The sequence below is a fragment of the Diuraphis noxia genome, unplaced genomic scaffold (assembly GCF_037042655.1).
Source record: "Diuraphis noxia isolate RWA-SAM2 unplaced genomic scaffold, SU_Dnox_SAM2 contig0002, whole genome shotgun sequence".
Lineage (NCBI taxonomy): Eukaryota > Metazoa > Arthropoda > Insecta > Hemiptera > Aphididae > Diuraphis > Diuraphis noxia.
The window spans coordinates 55146178-55161307 of NW_028301712.1; the positions used below are offsets into that span (position 1 = coordinate 55146178).

The 15130-nt window shown below is 30.9% G+C and overlaps 1 protein-coding gene across 2 annotated transcripts in view; it reads right to left on the minus strand.

Moving 5' to 3' along the window:
* MESR3 (misexpression suppressor of ras 3) overlaps nt 1-15130 on the minus strand; it is a 37509-nt gene that overhangs the window by 1850 nt on the left and 20529 nt on the right. For both annotated transcript variants that reach the window (XM_089220103.1, XM_089220102.1), the window contains one exon: nt 1997-2281. In XM_089220103.1, coding sequence (XP_089076229.1) covers nt 1997-2272 — 276 coding nt within the window. In that variant the 5' untranslated portion in view covers nt 2273-2281. The remainder of the gene's footprint in view (nt 1-1996; nt 2282-15130) is intronic.

The following is a 15130-nucleotide window of genomic DNA, read 5'->3' on the forward strand; positions in this document are numbered from 1 at the left end:
TTGATAATACTGTTTCAAGAAAATGTTATTTATTTATTTCAGCTGAACCAATTACAGCAAGTTGCATGCATAATACCTGAAACGTATACAAACTAAAATTATAAATTAGAGAACTTATTTTTTTGAGGTTTTATATTTTATTTTTAATTTTCCAAAGAACACTGTAATATTTATATAAGTACTTGTATAATTAGGTGCATATTTTATATACAATCAAACTATATTATAATATCATATATACTTATTAGTTATTGTGCTATGTTGTACAGATTGTGTATTTTAAATTATCAAAAAAAATTACAATTATCCACTATGATAATCACTCAGAAGTATTTTACGATTTTTATTTGAACGACACAGTTATCATTTAATGGTATAGTGATACCATATATTGGAACAAAGAAAAAAAACAGTTTATTGTGCACAAGGTATATTTATTTGAGTGTCATTACTCATTATTCTTTTCTTTGTTAATTAATGGCTTAACTAAAATGTCAAGTTATATAGTTCTCATTAATAATTTGTGTGCCTGCAAGCAATAAATCGATTATAATTTATGAATATAATTAATATTATAATGATAATTTTGTCTAGGAATTCTGTAATTGATGGAATAGGGGTTCGGCGAAGCCACACAGTTATTACTTATAACAATAATTGATTATATAAGTACTTATAAAGTTATAAATTAACAGCCAAAAGATGGATGTAAAAATAATTAACCATTCATTCATTTTAAAAAAAAATCACGTGAAATATACCGCTTTAACTCAGAATATTATTTTGTATCCACCGCCTACCTAGCTAAAAAAAAAAGAAAAAAAAAAAAAAGAAAAAAAAGTAACTTCCTAATCGTCTTACATTGTCATTATCGGTGTTAGCCGGTAGGCTTATATAGGAGAAAAATGTAACCGAACACTATAGATAATATTGGACATGTGCAATGGGGTACTATAAATTTAGCAGATAATACTGATAAATAATCAGTGCATAAAAAATATGAATTTATGGTGTTGGTTTATGATTTAGTTCGATTACACGTAATGCACTAAGAATAACGATCACTTTATCTTTATCCTTCAAAATTCTTTCAACATTTGACACGTATAATCCTGACTTATCGAGTTTCTCATTAAAATTATAAATCCCAAACCAGCATTGAATAGCTTGCATAAACTTACTCGACATAACTATTACGCGCTGTGTTATAACCGATTATAATACAATCTTGTTTGTTTTGATTTAAATACATTATAATATATTCACATAGAATAATTTGATAATGAGTCCAGTTAAAGTGAATACTGTATGTACACGTTTCATGAATACGAATTATTATAAGTTGAACTTCAAAATCTTGTTTTACAACTAACAAGTTTATATTAATATATATTTAAAACGAATATTTTATAGTAAAACATACGTGACTTAAGTTAACTTACTAACACAAATTTGAATGTTTGACTAAAGAAAATGGTTGCTTTGTTAGACTCTAATTATATACTATTACTTATTAGTTGTTACTTGTATGATAAGCGAAAAATACCATTAAAAAAATTATTTTTTAATGGATTTATGACCGTTATTGTAATATGGTTTAATCAAAAATGCGTATTTGATTACATTTAGTCATTTAAATGAATATTTAAGTGTGCTGACGTTGGTACCTTAACAAGACATTCAGTCATAATTGCAAGTGTGTTGTAAAAAAAAAATAAATGTAAACAATTAGCTATGAGTTTTCAAAGTTTTAATAAGTTATTATTTTGATATATAAAATACAATTGTTAATTATATTTCTTCCTTAAGAGTTTAGGAGAAGGGAAACATCCGTTGGTATTATTTTTTTAGTTTAAACTTATTTATTAAACTAATTTATAAAAATCTTATAGAAATTAATCCTAAAAAAACAATCTAAAACAATTTTTGAAAATATATTTCATCTTAATAGAGTTTTGGAAATTCAAGATGTATTTTATGAAACTAGTTGATATACCTGTGTTTTTAAGCCTTTATAACAGGATTGTACTTGAAGTTGATCTTTGTCTGAAAGTTCAGCACTCTCTACACTGCTAGCGCTGCTGCTGCTGCTACTGCTACTGCTACTGCTGCTGCTACTGCTACTGCTGCTTATTCCCAAATGTGAATCCATATTTTCCGGGAAATTACCACGAAGTGACTGTTGTTGATCTTGTCTGTCCACGTTGATCAATGAACAAGCTGCATATCCCGATGAAATCGAACTTGGGGACACTGCGACGCCAGGTGGCATATTTGGATCCTAGAAAAATTGAAAAATTAAATACAAAATATAAATTTATTTCTCATCACACTTCCATTTAACAATGCAACAATAGTATTCTAACGTTACAATACATTCAGTAAGCGATAAAATACATTTTTATGTTAATTGCGCTTCTAAATATTGTCAATAACCGTAATTTTTATTGATATAAGAATAAACTATGAATTGTAAATAGTAAGTTCCTTATTAAGTTTTTGTCATCCTTTCTTAGAATTGTTTTTGTTTTCGTCACACTATTGTGTTTAATGTATTGCGTTTTGTGTATCAACACCATTTTCACACTTCAGTTATCACTATTTCGATAATGATATCGATTAAGTGGTTAGGATATTTATGGAGACTACTATTCCAACTAGCCTATAATATTATGGGCGTACAAAAAATGAATTTTCAATTAGTGAGAAATGCAATGAGAATAATATATATATATATATGGAACAGATAAAAAAATCAAGTGCAATTAAGGCGGCTTCTCTCCTCTTTCTCACTCAAGTAAACTGGTCACAAACTCGCAAGAATGCAGTCATTCGAGTAAATAAAATTATAAACATTACAGCCTACCAAATGCACAGCGTTCATATAATAACGGTACGATGATTATTATATACGTCGGAACGGAATTATTGTGATGAGAATCTAATGCGCATTTCATATAAGTAACGGCGGTGATGAACACCGTGACTATGTTAGATATTGCAATGTCATAGGTCATAATAGTATGTCAAATATATTATATACATTTTATAATATGTGTGCACTGTGCGAAATGTGCGAACGACGTACACGAATGACAATGGCGTATATGTTATAAATTATGTAATATATAATATTTTTATAGGTTTATGCCAGATTTATTTAAATCAGAAATATTTGATAGCCTTTACAATATAATATGTAATTTACGTTTATTTATTAAAATATCAACCAGCATCCAGCGGTTAAAACTTAAAAGTCAACTGCAGGCCCGCAATGGTAAGATTGCAGCTCATTGAACTTCATGAATTATAATTATTTAAAAAAAAGTAATGGAATAATTTTTTGATCAAATAAAGTATATAATATTATAAAGTAAACATATGTCGTATAAAATAATAACTGCAGACACGAGTTCGTGAAAAATGGACAGTAAGCTTAAAAAAAAGAAACGAGGTAGTAGAGCTATTTAAATGAAAACTTTACCTATAAATGAGAAACGTGTGTAAATAATTCGTCACTGAAGTATCAGTCGATTTATTTTGTCGATGGCGGCGGGCAGTCGGGAGAATATAAATATTATGATTTCCAATTATAACTGCAGCTGCATAATATGATGATATTATTATAGCGTACAAGTTGTACCGAAATCGCCAAATGTAAGAGTGTCGATCGAACCGATTCAGAGTGAAATTCGACGTACGCGCGTTACTATGGAAGTATGGACTATCGAAATGTAGAGCATCTCGAAGTGTATACAGCGCGTATTTATGTCCTACGATTGTAATCAAAGATCACAACAACAGGGAAATTCGGCGACACACAGCGAATTTAGTGCGTCATATGTAATGTGTTATTTTTTAATGACGTACATAATAAACGTGTTGTCACGGTGTCAAAATCCATATCAATTATTGCGCGACGCGTAATAGGAAATAACATTATCACCGTTTCCTCGAGCTCGTGACACTCACGATTTCGACGACACAAACTGATATCACGTAACGGTGGCCCGCGCTGCACGCAGCAAGGAAGCATGTCCGATAGCAGTTTATAATAAATAAACAATAATATTATAAAGTGACATGACACGACATACAAAACAAATTTACTTAATACATATTTTCTCGAGACAGGGTCGTACCACACTGTAATACCGACCGGTACTGTATCATGATGGTGATTATCAGGAAAACACTTAAATACATGATGGGTGACTAAATTGCGACGACGCTACCGTCATCGACTAATGCAACTCGTATGTTACTATAGTTATCACCGAAAAACTAAAAGCTCAATCTCAACTATCAACAACTTTTGTACATTCAAAAAACACGTAAGGCCACCAAATCATTGTTAGCAAGACATATCTTGCATCTTCGTGGAAGACTTTCGACTACAGAAATATTCTATCAGGTTAATCAGGTACCTATATAGACGTATATTCTCGACTAAGGGTATACTGACTTACACCGAATTCACTATAAGCATTTAACTCTTTTTAAGAAGTGCATAAAAAGTACAATCCTTCGAATTGAATAAATGTGTTAAGAGTGAATAAATAAACGGTAAATTTCTCTCGTGATCGTTTTAGGCGATCGTTACGATTTTTTGAAGGACTCAGGTCCCAGTGCTTATATTGTAAACGCCACAGCATCGTTTCAAATCATTAAATTATTTTTGTCGCCTAATCGGGTGTATTAATAACAGTTAATTTTATTCATACAATGAGTTTATCATGGGGGTGGATCTATAAATTAAGCCGAATACACAATATTCACCTGCTCTAAAATTGTCATATATATATAATAAAAAAAGATAAAAACATTCATTATTTTTAAATAATAATTAATCATAGCTAAACATAAATCACAGTAGGTAGTAGCATTAAGGCAATCCAATTACCAGTTAGTAATACGGTTTTATTTTTAATCAACATAATATGAAATAAACAATAACGTATTGATATACTTGTTTAGATTATTTCAACAGGAGGAGGAACTGGAATTTTATTTAACAGTTATGATGATAAAAAACCGTATTTTATAATATTATAACTGTATTTAACTATTGAAATGTGAAAAAGTTTATAGCAACAACTTAGCGGACTCCGGTAACTAATTCCAAACCACGCAGGTACATTTTTCCATTGGCGCCTAAACTATTCCTATAAGTTTTATAGAAAGTATAGACTTATTGTGTAGGTATACATTTATTATATAATATATCAATTTCGAATGTCCATCATTATAGTGTATGGTACGTACACGGTATAGTATACCGGGTATACCTAATTACCCTAATCGGTTGAATATTACTTGAATTCGTTTCAACGACAAAAATATGATGGCCTGACAAGCGGCATATCAACATTTCGACCGTTAATGGTGCACTATAAAATAATATGTAAACCGCTTTGTGTGGCGGGACTTAACATGAAGTACAATAATGGTTCAATATACCTACGTAAATTCAGTGCACGTGAAGAACGTGTTATTATATAGTAGTTATAATGTGTCATTAAACAAACCGATTTAAATGTACTCCAACGATACAATAACGATCGAGATAATAGTGCAATAGTAATTGAAATCGTTTCGATATTATTATTGACATATCGCAATTTATTTAAATTACACAATAATTGTCCGTACGTGAATCACCGTCAATTTGCGCATATAATCGTTTCAGACCGCAAACGCAATAATGATAATCAATAATATTATTAAAAATATTAATTGACGCGTGTGGGTAGGTATAAATAGGTAGCATATTATTTTAACACGCCGTATTATTGGTACACTGCGATCTGAATTGGTTTCGATGCGTTTATTTTGGCAAAAGCGCGCCCAAGACGTGGTCGTGCAGCAGCGAGACGTAACATCGGACGTCTAATAATTGTATTTGGCGGTATATTAATAAAAAAATAATAATAAAAAAAACAAACGAGACGATGACAATCATTACGAACTTGACCACCAATTAACGGGTTTCGCGTTTATTTACGAAGCACTACGCCACGCAGTAGGTAGGTACGTTGTCGCGTGCAGCCGACCAAAAAAACTAGGCCGATTTCTGTTAATTATTGTTATCGTTAGGTTATCATTTATCATCGCCGACTATAATAATTATCATTATGATATAATTTCGAAAACAGTTCGGACAGGTTTTGGTTCGATAATATTATTCGTACGTACACGCGTTGCAGCCACCGCAGGCGCGAATACCGTTTTTATTATGATTATTATTCCCCCGACGTCTTAAAAAATTATAATAGTAAATATTCGTTGAATTTTTATTTTCCTGACAACGAACGCGTTGAGACAATAAAACTGCAGCGTATGATAATATTATTATATATTTATGTCGTAAATAAAGCGAATAAAAAAACGTTCTCAGCGATAATGTTCCCAGAATCTACAACCGATATATTATTTTACTATCACCATGTGTGTGTGTGTGTGTGTGTGTGTGTGTGTGTGTGTATGCGTTGCACTCGATCCCGTTTCACGGAACGATCGATTTGGACAAGATGCATTTTCAATTCGGTACGCAAAAATCATCGTCTCGCGTAGACCGTGCCTATACCAACAACGCCTCTCGATAGGTATATTATGTATAATAACAATGTGCGGTGTTGTACCTATTTAGTTACTACAATGTGATATTAACTACCTATATATGTAATAATTGACCGTGCAACGGAAAAAAAAATTTGCGAGCTGTGGAAAGCACGTGAAAAAAAAATCCGTAACGTGACCAATGGGAGACGATTTTGCCGGTATCTATTTACTATATATATTATCGAGCACCTACCTATATAACACGTCGTTTATTGGACACTCTACCTATACATATGTCACATGTGTGTCACTCGGACAAGACGGCGGAGGAAATAAATAAAAGAAACGAGAGAAAAATCTCCCATTGTCAGCTGCACGGTTATAATATTAATATAATAACATAATATATTATATATATATTTTTATTGTGCTAAAAATTGGGTAGTAGACAGTAGTACTGTATGCACCGGCCGTCTGTTCGGTTGGCGACAGATTTTTTTTATATTACATTTCAAACTGTAATACATAAAATAGGTACTTTTATTGTCACTGGATAAAATCGTTTTTAAAGACGTATTATATATTGTATTGTAATATGGTCGCGTTTCAAGTGTTTCAAGAGATATGAAACCCGATAACGTTTATCAGAACGCACGACGGCTGATAATCCTTAAACAGTGGCGTCAGAACTCGTTAGAAATATTATTTAACATTTAAAACTCGATAATCGAATAATGTTGATTAAAGTTAACTACATTTTGATCGTTGTATCATTATTAAAATTGTGATTTATATAGGTATAGATGAGTAAGTTTTCAATTATTCTTGCAAAGGAAAATGACGAGTGACCCGTGTAGCTGTGTAAGCCCAAAATGTCCTTAATATATACATATACGATGTATCAGACATTTTTTCTGTACAAAAATATAGTGAAGACATAGGAAGAAAGTTTGTCGATTTCATTTGAGATTCGTTTATTAGTATTATAATAAGCCATAGGTATAAATGTACAATTGATCAAAAGTAATATTACAATAGTTGTCTGCTATAGGAAATACGCTCTAAAAATCAATATTTTTAGTACCATTAGAAAGTTACATACTAAACTATAAAAGTGAGATTATAAAAAAATTAATCGTTTTCGTATTAATTTGATGAAAAGTCAATAAACTGTAATAATTATTGTGCTTATTATCATTTATTATGTATTCTAGGAAACTAAAATGAATTTTTTTCTCGGTTAATAAATTATTATAATGGTTTTTGATAACAATAAAAATATTTTTCAAGTTGCAATATAACAATTATGATTTAAACCATTTTTTCGTAATCTATACTTGTATAATTTATTGTTGGTGAAGTATTTTCAATAATTTATTATAAATAATAACAAATTATTAATATTATATGTTTAATAATGAAGTATTTGCAGAAGACAACAATTTCATATAAATAATAAATAAGTTCCAGTGTTTTTAATTCTTTTCACCTGGTTTCTATAAATGTGTTTCATTCCTAATTTCATGTATTCAAATAAAATAGTTCTCAAGTCAACTGGACAATTTTTATATGTATATGAACAAAAATAAAACAAATACAAATAAAGAAATACATTTTTAGTATTAGCTAAAATATTAAATTTCACTTGTCACATCATCTTCCCTATTCTATAATAAAAGGTGTCTTATTTCAACGATAATATTGCATATTTCTTGTCATCTCAATATCTCAGATCTGCAGAGTATATCATATTATACATGCGCTTGCGTTTCAAATGTCTATCGGGTAAATCGTATGATATATTTGCAACACAATCAATAATCACGCGTTGTTGTATATCGTCCACCGGATGGATTGCTCATTACTCCGAGTGGTTAAACTTTCAGAAATTACTTTTGTGTCTTTTCGGAAAATGATTTCTAATTGATAAGACTAACAGTTCGTGAGTCACAAACTAGCCTCTAGGTAAGATCATTCTCAGTGTATAATATTTATAAGAGAACTGCAGGACACCTGCAGGTATAGCAGAATGCATGTATCAGGAAAAAATAGAGAGCTATGAGGACGCGATCGTCGTCCACTGAACCCAAAGTTATTTTGAATTAGATATTTTAGCTCTCAGCAATCCGTAAAACACGCATGTCAAATAAGTATGGTTAGGTAGGTATAGGTAGGTAGGTGGTAAGGTTTTAAAAATGTATCGGCCGACAACCGGCGGGCAGACGACTGGTTTGAACGTATCCCACGTAATGTGTTCGAAATAAAAAAAAACAGTGGAAACAGGTTTTTGAGTAGTTCATGATACAAGGCCAGGATGTGTTTTTTCTTTCAAAAAACGATTTTTGGCTCTTGCTGTGTCCACTGGATCGCGGAGGAAGCGAAGTTTGAATCAATGCAGCTAAAATCCCAAGACCGGATGGTGTATACATTATACATTATTTTACATAAATACCATAGGTACCTTGAAAATGTTTCTAAATAACATATTTTACACTGTATAAAATAGTAGATTAAAAATTGGTGTACAAAATTGATTTAGTTTTTTTTATTGTTTTATTATAGGTATTAGGTATATATACTATATGCATACGAAAATTGGAGAGTTTTTTTCTCATACTCACCCGCAATTACAATCAAATATTAAGTTTTTCAAGGTAGTATTCGGACCAAAACGATCCATCCAGTACATATTGAGAAATACGTTCCACCGAATTTTGTTATTTGAATCATTAATAATAATGGTATTCAATTATAATATTATGAATCTATAAGACATTACAGCCCAAGGGCAGAGGAAGAAGTATAATATTGTTTCGCAGCGTATATATAAATAAAATAGCAATAACGTCGTAAATGTTGCGTCTAAAACCATAATCCGTGAGAAAACAATTGTTTTCCCGCAGATAATAATAGACATTTCGGTGTAGTGTGGACTCGTACCGACATATTTTTTTAAGCGGAGAAACATTATAAATAATTATTGTGGGTACCAAAAATATTTTTCGTACTATGCACCAAAGTTTATAGGTACACTATAAGTGGGCACGTAACTTAATATGATCAGATTTTTTTTCGGAACAAAGTGTATATATGGTATATATACTTATTTACAATATTGTTGATATTATTATTAAATTAATATCAACAATGCTTTATTTATTAATTTCGGCGCAAGTAACAAAACCGCATTTAAAAACGTTGCTTATTATAAAATTTACGCGGCTTATATTTAACGTGACTATAATTGTTTTCCTTCAAAGCGGGACACCTGTACATTTTAATAAGAAAACCATATAATTTTTGCGTAAAATAACAATTTTTTTTATTGAATAAAAAAACATTAATTGTTTATATGAAAAATGCGAATATTATATTAATCATAATAGTCTCCCAACAATTATGGATTTTAGTATTTCACAGTTTATATAAAATATGTAGGTATACGTCATATACTGTTAACTGTATAGATACAGTCAGGGGCGTCATTTGGGGGGTGGCAGGGTGTGCGGTTGCACCCCTTACTTTTAAAATGTTACAATTGGTCTGCGCCTTGCTGAAGCCTAAAATAATGCACGAGCCACGAATGCACAATTATTTATATGATTAAAATCAAATTGTAATAACCGGTATATAATGTATGTAAATAATTGAATGCAGTATAATATACATATACTTATGTATATCTATTTTTATATGGCCTAGTGAAATTTCAAAATGGCCTGCTTGAAACTTTGCACACCAGAAAAAAAATCTGAAATGACGCCCCTAGATACAGTATAAATGTATGATTGTAATATGTGATCAATAATTAATACCTACCACATGTCGACTTTTCTTAAAACGGGACATTTTTAGGTTCTTTGGGGACGGCGGGACACTTATCTCGAAAGCGGGACGTATGGTCACGTTAGTTATATTAGATAAATACAACATATACGACATATATTAGACACTCACGACTAGACGATTTCTTTTAGATTTTTTCTCTTTATTTATGGCCGACTGACGGACCACCGGGTTGTGAATAATTAGAAATCGTCTGAAATCAACTGGTAAATGATAAGAACGGAAACCGGGAGCGATGATAAAATAAAACTGTCGGTGCGTCGGTGTAGAAATGCATATACGTATGTACAAATTTAATTTACATCGAAGATTCCGCGACGATGACTTGTGCGAAAAGGTGCGGTAGCAGCGAATCGGTGCGATTACGCAATAACACATAAATTATTAATAGATAAGTTATACCTACCCATAAACATATTAATATACTGCATCGATCACGTCATTATTGCCTACTTATTTTCAAAACGAACCAGTCGAAAACACGTGCTAGCCCATGCGCGTCATCAGTGCGCCACCCCGAATTGGACGGGTTCAAAATCGGTACAAATTTACTTAAGAAAATCTGTATACATCCAATTCCAAAAGAAAAAAATGGCGATATTTTTATACACCAAATCCGAAATTTGTAACTTCAGTCCGCTAATACCCACCCACCACCACTATAAATTGATTTTTTTACCTTTATAGGGTAGGTATATCATAATATCGTGGTCGACCCGCAGTCGCTATCTCAGTAACCCCAGAGCGTAAATACTTCATTTTAATATTACGATTTATGATTTAATTATGTTATACGCGCGCTAAAGGCGGAAGATAAACAATACAGCAGAAGCAGCAGCAATAAGTAGCAATACCACTGAATTTCGATACAGACTATACATGATATTATACAAATAATTATGTTTTGTAGGTACACCGACACAATTATCGTCGAACAATAATTGTTCAACAATACGGCGGTACGTAACTAAAAGTTAAAACACATAATAAATATTATAATCATGTGACGGAAAAGAAAGAAATAATATTATTGATGAGTTCGGTGAACCCCCGTCGTAACTCGTCAGACGGTTGTTTTAATCAAGAATGCGCCCCTCCAGGACACGCGGGCATCTACTTATATATGATTATGTATATAGTTATGGATTTACATGTGTACATATGTATATAGTATTATAGTAAGCTCTGAGGTCATCACCTTTACCATTATTATTATTATTTTTCTGGTTTATTTTTCGTCGTGTGCGCGTATACAATATATTAACGTATTATATTAGGTACCCGGCAAGTACGCATTGTCTCCTTTGCAGCCACCCGAAATTTTCAAACCGGTCGCAGGCGCGCGTGGTGTACATAATATTTATGAAAAGGGCAGGGCACCTCTATAATTCTGTGGAATTTCGACACGGTTGCTGTACGACGGACGACGGAAACGTGTATAATGTTGTGTCTGTAAATGGGTAGCTCAAAGTGGTGGCAATGTGACAGTGTAACACACGTACTACACAACTGCTGCGTAGTATTTAAAAAAAAAAAAATAATATTGACGTATTATTATTATTGTTTATTACTACCCACCCGACACCTACTCAAGTGACGCAAGATCCCCGCGGGACGTACATTTAAGCAGAAAGATTTGTGTGCCATCCGAGGTAATGGTATGGCGGTTGAAGTAGTCACGTAGAAATAACATGTTTAAACATCGCAGCGAAGCGCATTAGTGCATTTTGAGGTTCAAGTTTCGAATACCTAGCAATATAATGTGATGATATACCAGATATTTATCGAATTTCGTTTTTATTAGAGACAAAGCGTTTCATTCGTTTTGCGTTATTCTGGCTTTCTCAGCTTTTTATTATTATTTTCAGACACCTCTGTGTAATATGCTGTATATGGTGTTGTACACGTACGGATGAGTATAAAGTAGGTTTTATTTATAATTTTTACCTATTATCGAGACATTTTTGAAAATCTATCTGTCACATACGTGAATAAAAAACGGTTCGAGTCAGTCTACGTTATGAACAAATACCTAGTCAAATAAAATACGATTTTGAACTGTTGATCACTGTCAATTAAATGGTTCACCTGCACAACGTAAAATATATTTATAACAATTCGCAATGCTCTTTATGATAGATATATAGGTATAGACTCACTAAAACAGAACGCGTCACGATGACACCATCATTATCCATTACGCGTTAGAGTAGCTAAATACTTATATATAACGATATTTGTTTTGAGAAAATCGATTTTTCACCAAGTTCATCCAATTATATATCTATATTATTATAAAGGAAACGTCTAAAATTTAATGGTTCATTATATTTGCTTATATTGTTGTGTTTTACCTTGAAATATGCCAAAAGACGATTGAAACATCCATCACATTGACAACCTTAACTAGATAATGTATATAAGTCATGAAATGATAGAGTCAATTTCGAGTAAAACCGAAACTATTTCTAATTTGATTGGTAATTATTAGTTATTATTAGTTTATTGCACTAATAATAACTAATAATTACATTAGTTATTTAATTGTATTTTATAGTAATAATTATTTTTTATTAACAGTAAGATTCAAGGACAGTATTAAAGATTATTAGGGTGTCACTGATCTGATGCTGTTAAAAAGTGTAATTTCATAGTACAACATTTCAATATTTAATTTTTGGAAATATTAAATTAGAATTAAAGTGAACCTTTCAATGGATTTTATTTAAAACAAAATCTTATCTATTTTATACTACGTGATTAATAAATGTTATCAAATGTTATATATATAGTATGAGTACCTATATAACTCGTTCATGTATAATTATTATTCATATTATCAATGCACTAGAAAGTGGGTACTCCTATAGTCATTGCTAAACGACTTAAGCATTAAGTAGGTATACGTACTAAATAGTAAATGTTCTGTTTGAAAAGACTTCCAATGTAAAATAGTATTATTATGTTGTTTGGAGGTATAGTTAATAAAGATGGGATAACATGTTGTTATAACTTATAAGTGATAATCAATATTATATTATATTAATACGTTACAAGACAAATCTTTGTGAATAGAAACAGTACTATATGCCTATATAGTAACTTAAACCATAATAATTTTATTGAATATAATTAAACGATTGAGTTTATGAAACTGTTAGAAAGTAAAAGCAATAACAACTTCAGTCATTAATTTGCGACAGTAATATTACACCCATTAAATTTTGATCTTGTATAAAAGTTATTACCTACGTATTTAAAAATATATTTTCAAAAATTTTATAACATTTGTAATTTTTTCTAAGATTATATAGACATTTTTTTTTCAAACACTCAAACATTTAGTATCTTATTTTATAACTACGCTGTATATTAATTGCCATAGTTAAGTTAGCAATTTATTTAATAGATATTAATGTTACATTATGATAATTGCTGGTCATAAATATATTTAAAAAAACAATAATATTTCTTTTAAATTTAAAACTTATAAAGTATTTTTAGCTTTTTAATTACTCATTAGTCATTTAAGTTTGTTAATAATTAATAATTTAAATTTGTTGATAATTGGTCATTGAAGTTTATTGATTATTCTTCAATATAATAATTATATTTACGGTATTTTTTATAATATCATAATTGGTATTAATGTTAATTTTTTCAAACACTGAGTCGTAAAATATTATCGATTCCGATTGTTTTGTTCTACATATTGCTTACTTTATATTTATCTCCTAACACGAATCATATTATATTATTAAATAGGTAACTGAGAAAATCTCTGCTAGGTGAATTACATTGTTTTACATTTTTCTCAAAAAAATACACTATAATATACACTACTGCCAGTGTCTGTCACTATTGAACTGTTATCGTTGTGTCGTTTTGATTGTCAAACAAATAGGCGGCAATCATCCGAATTTTCACGTAGACATTTTCCACCGTATTTTTATTTTTTTCGCATGGTAAATAGCAATATAAAATATAAAATACATTATTACAAATCTTCAAAATGGGGAAATGACACATGACAGTCTATACGTATGCGGTGACAGATTTTTATTATACTAATATTACTGCAGAATAGGTATTAGGTGTGCAAAACAAATACAGCAAAATAAACTGTTGGAAAAATATCTCTGCGACCCGTTTTGCGCGGAAAAACTTATTTTTTCTTCTCCAATCATATCCTTCAATATCGTATAATATAATAATATTGTGCACCTGTAAAACTAAATCTCACGGATATCGACTGACTGACTGACTGATGGTCCGTACGAATGTTTTTATTGTATTTTTTATGATAAAAAATGTATATAATATCATACACGATATCATTATATGATGGTGCCAGCAATTGTATATTATAATAATAATATATGAGGTATTTATCGGCCAAGCGATGCGCATTGTTGTACGCGGTTCTCGGCGGTCCAGTGACCGGACGGACACGAACGTTTTATTATTTTTTATTATATTGCGTGTATGCAGCTAGGGCAAGTATTAATTTCATAATATTAAATGTTATAATAGATGTTTTGCACTCGGGTGAAACGTACGTCACGTTATGATTAACGGGAAACTTTTTTTTTATTCGTTGAGTAGTGAAAAGCGGTAAACGTCTTTTCATGCGGTAATAAGTATATCTTATTTGTCACACGCGTGCGAAGACGACCACCTCATCAGTGTGCTTCAGACTCTACTCAAATTTCAGAATTCCTAT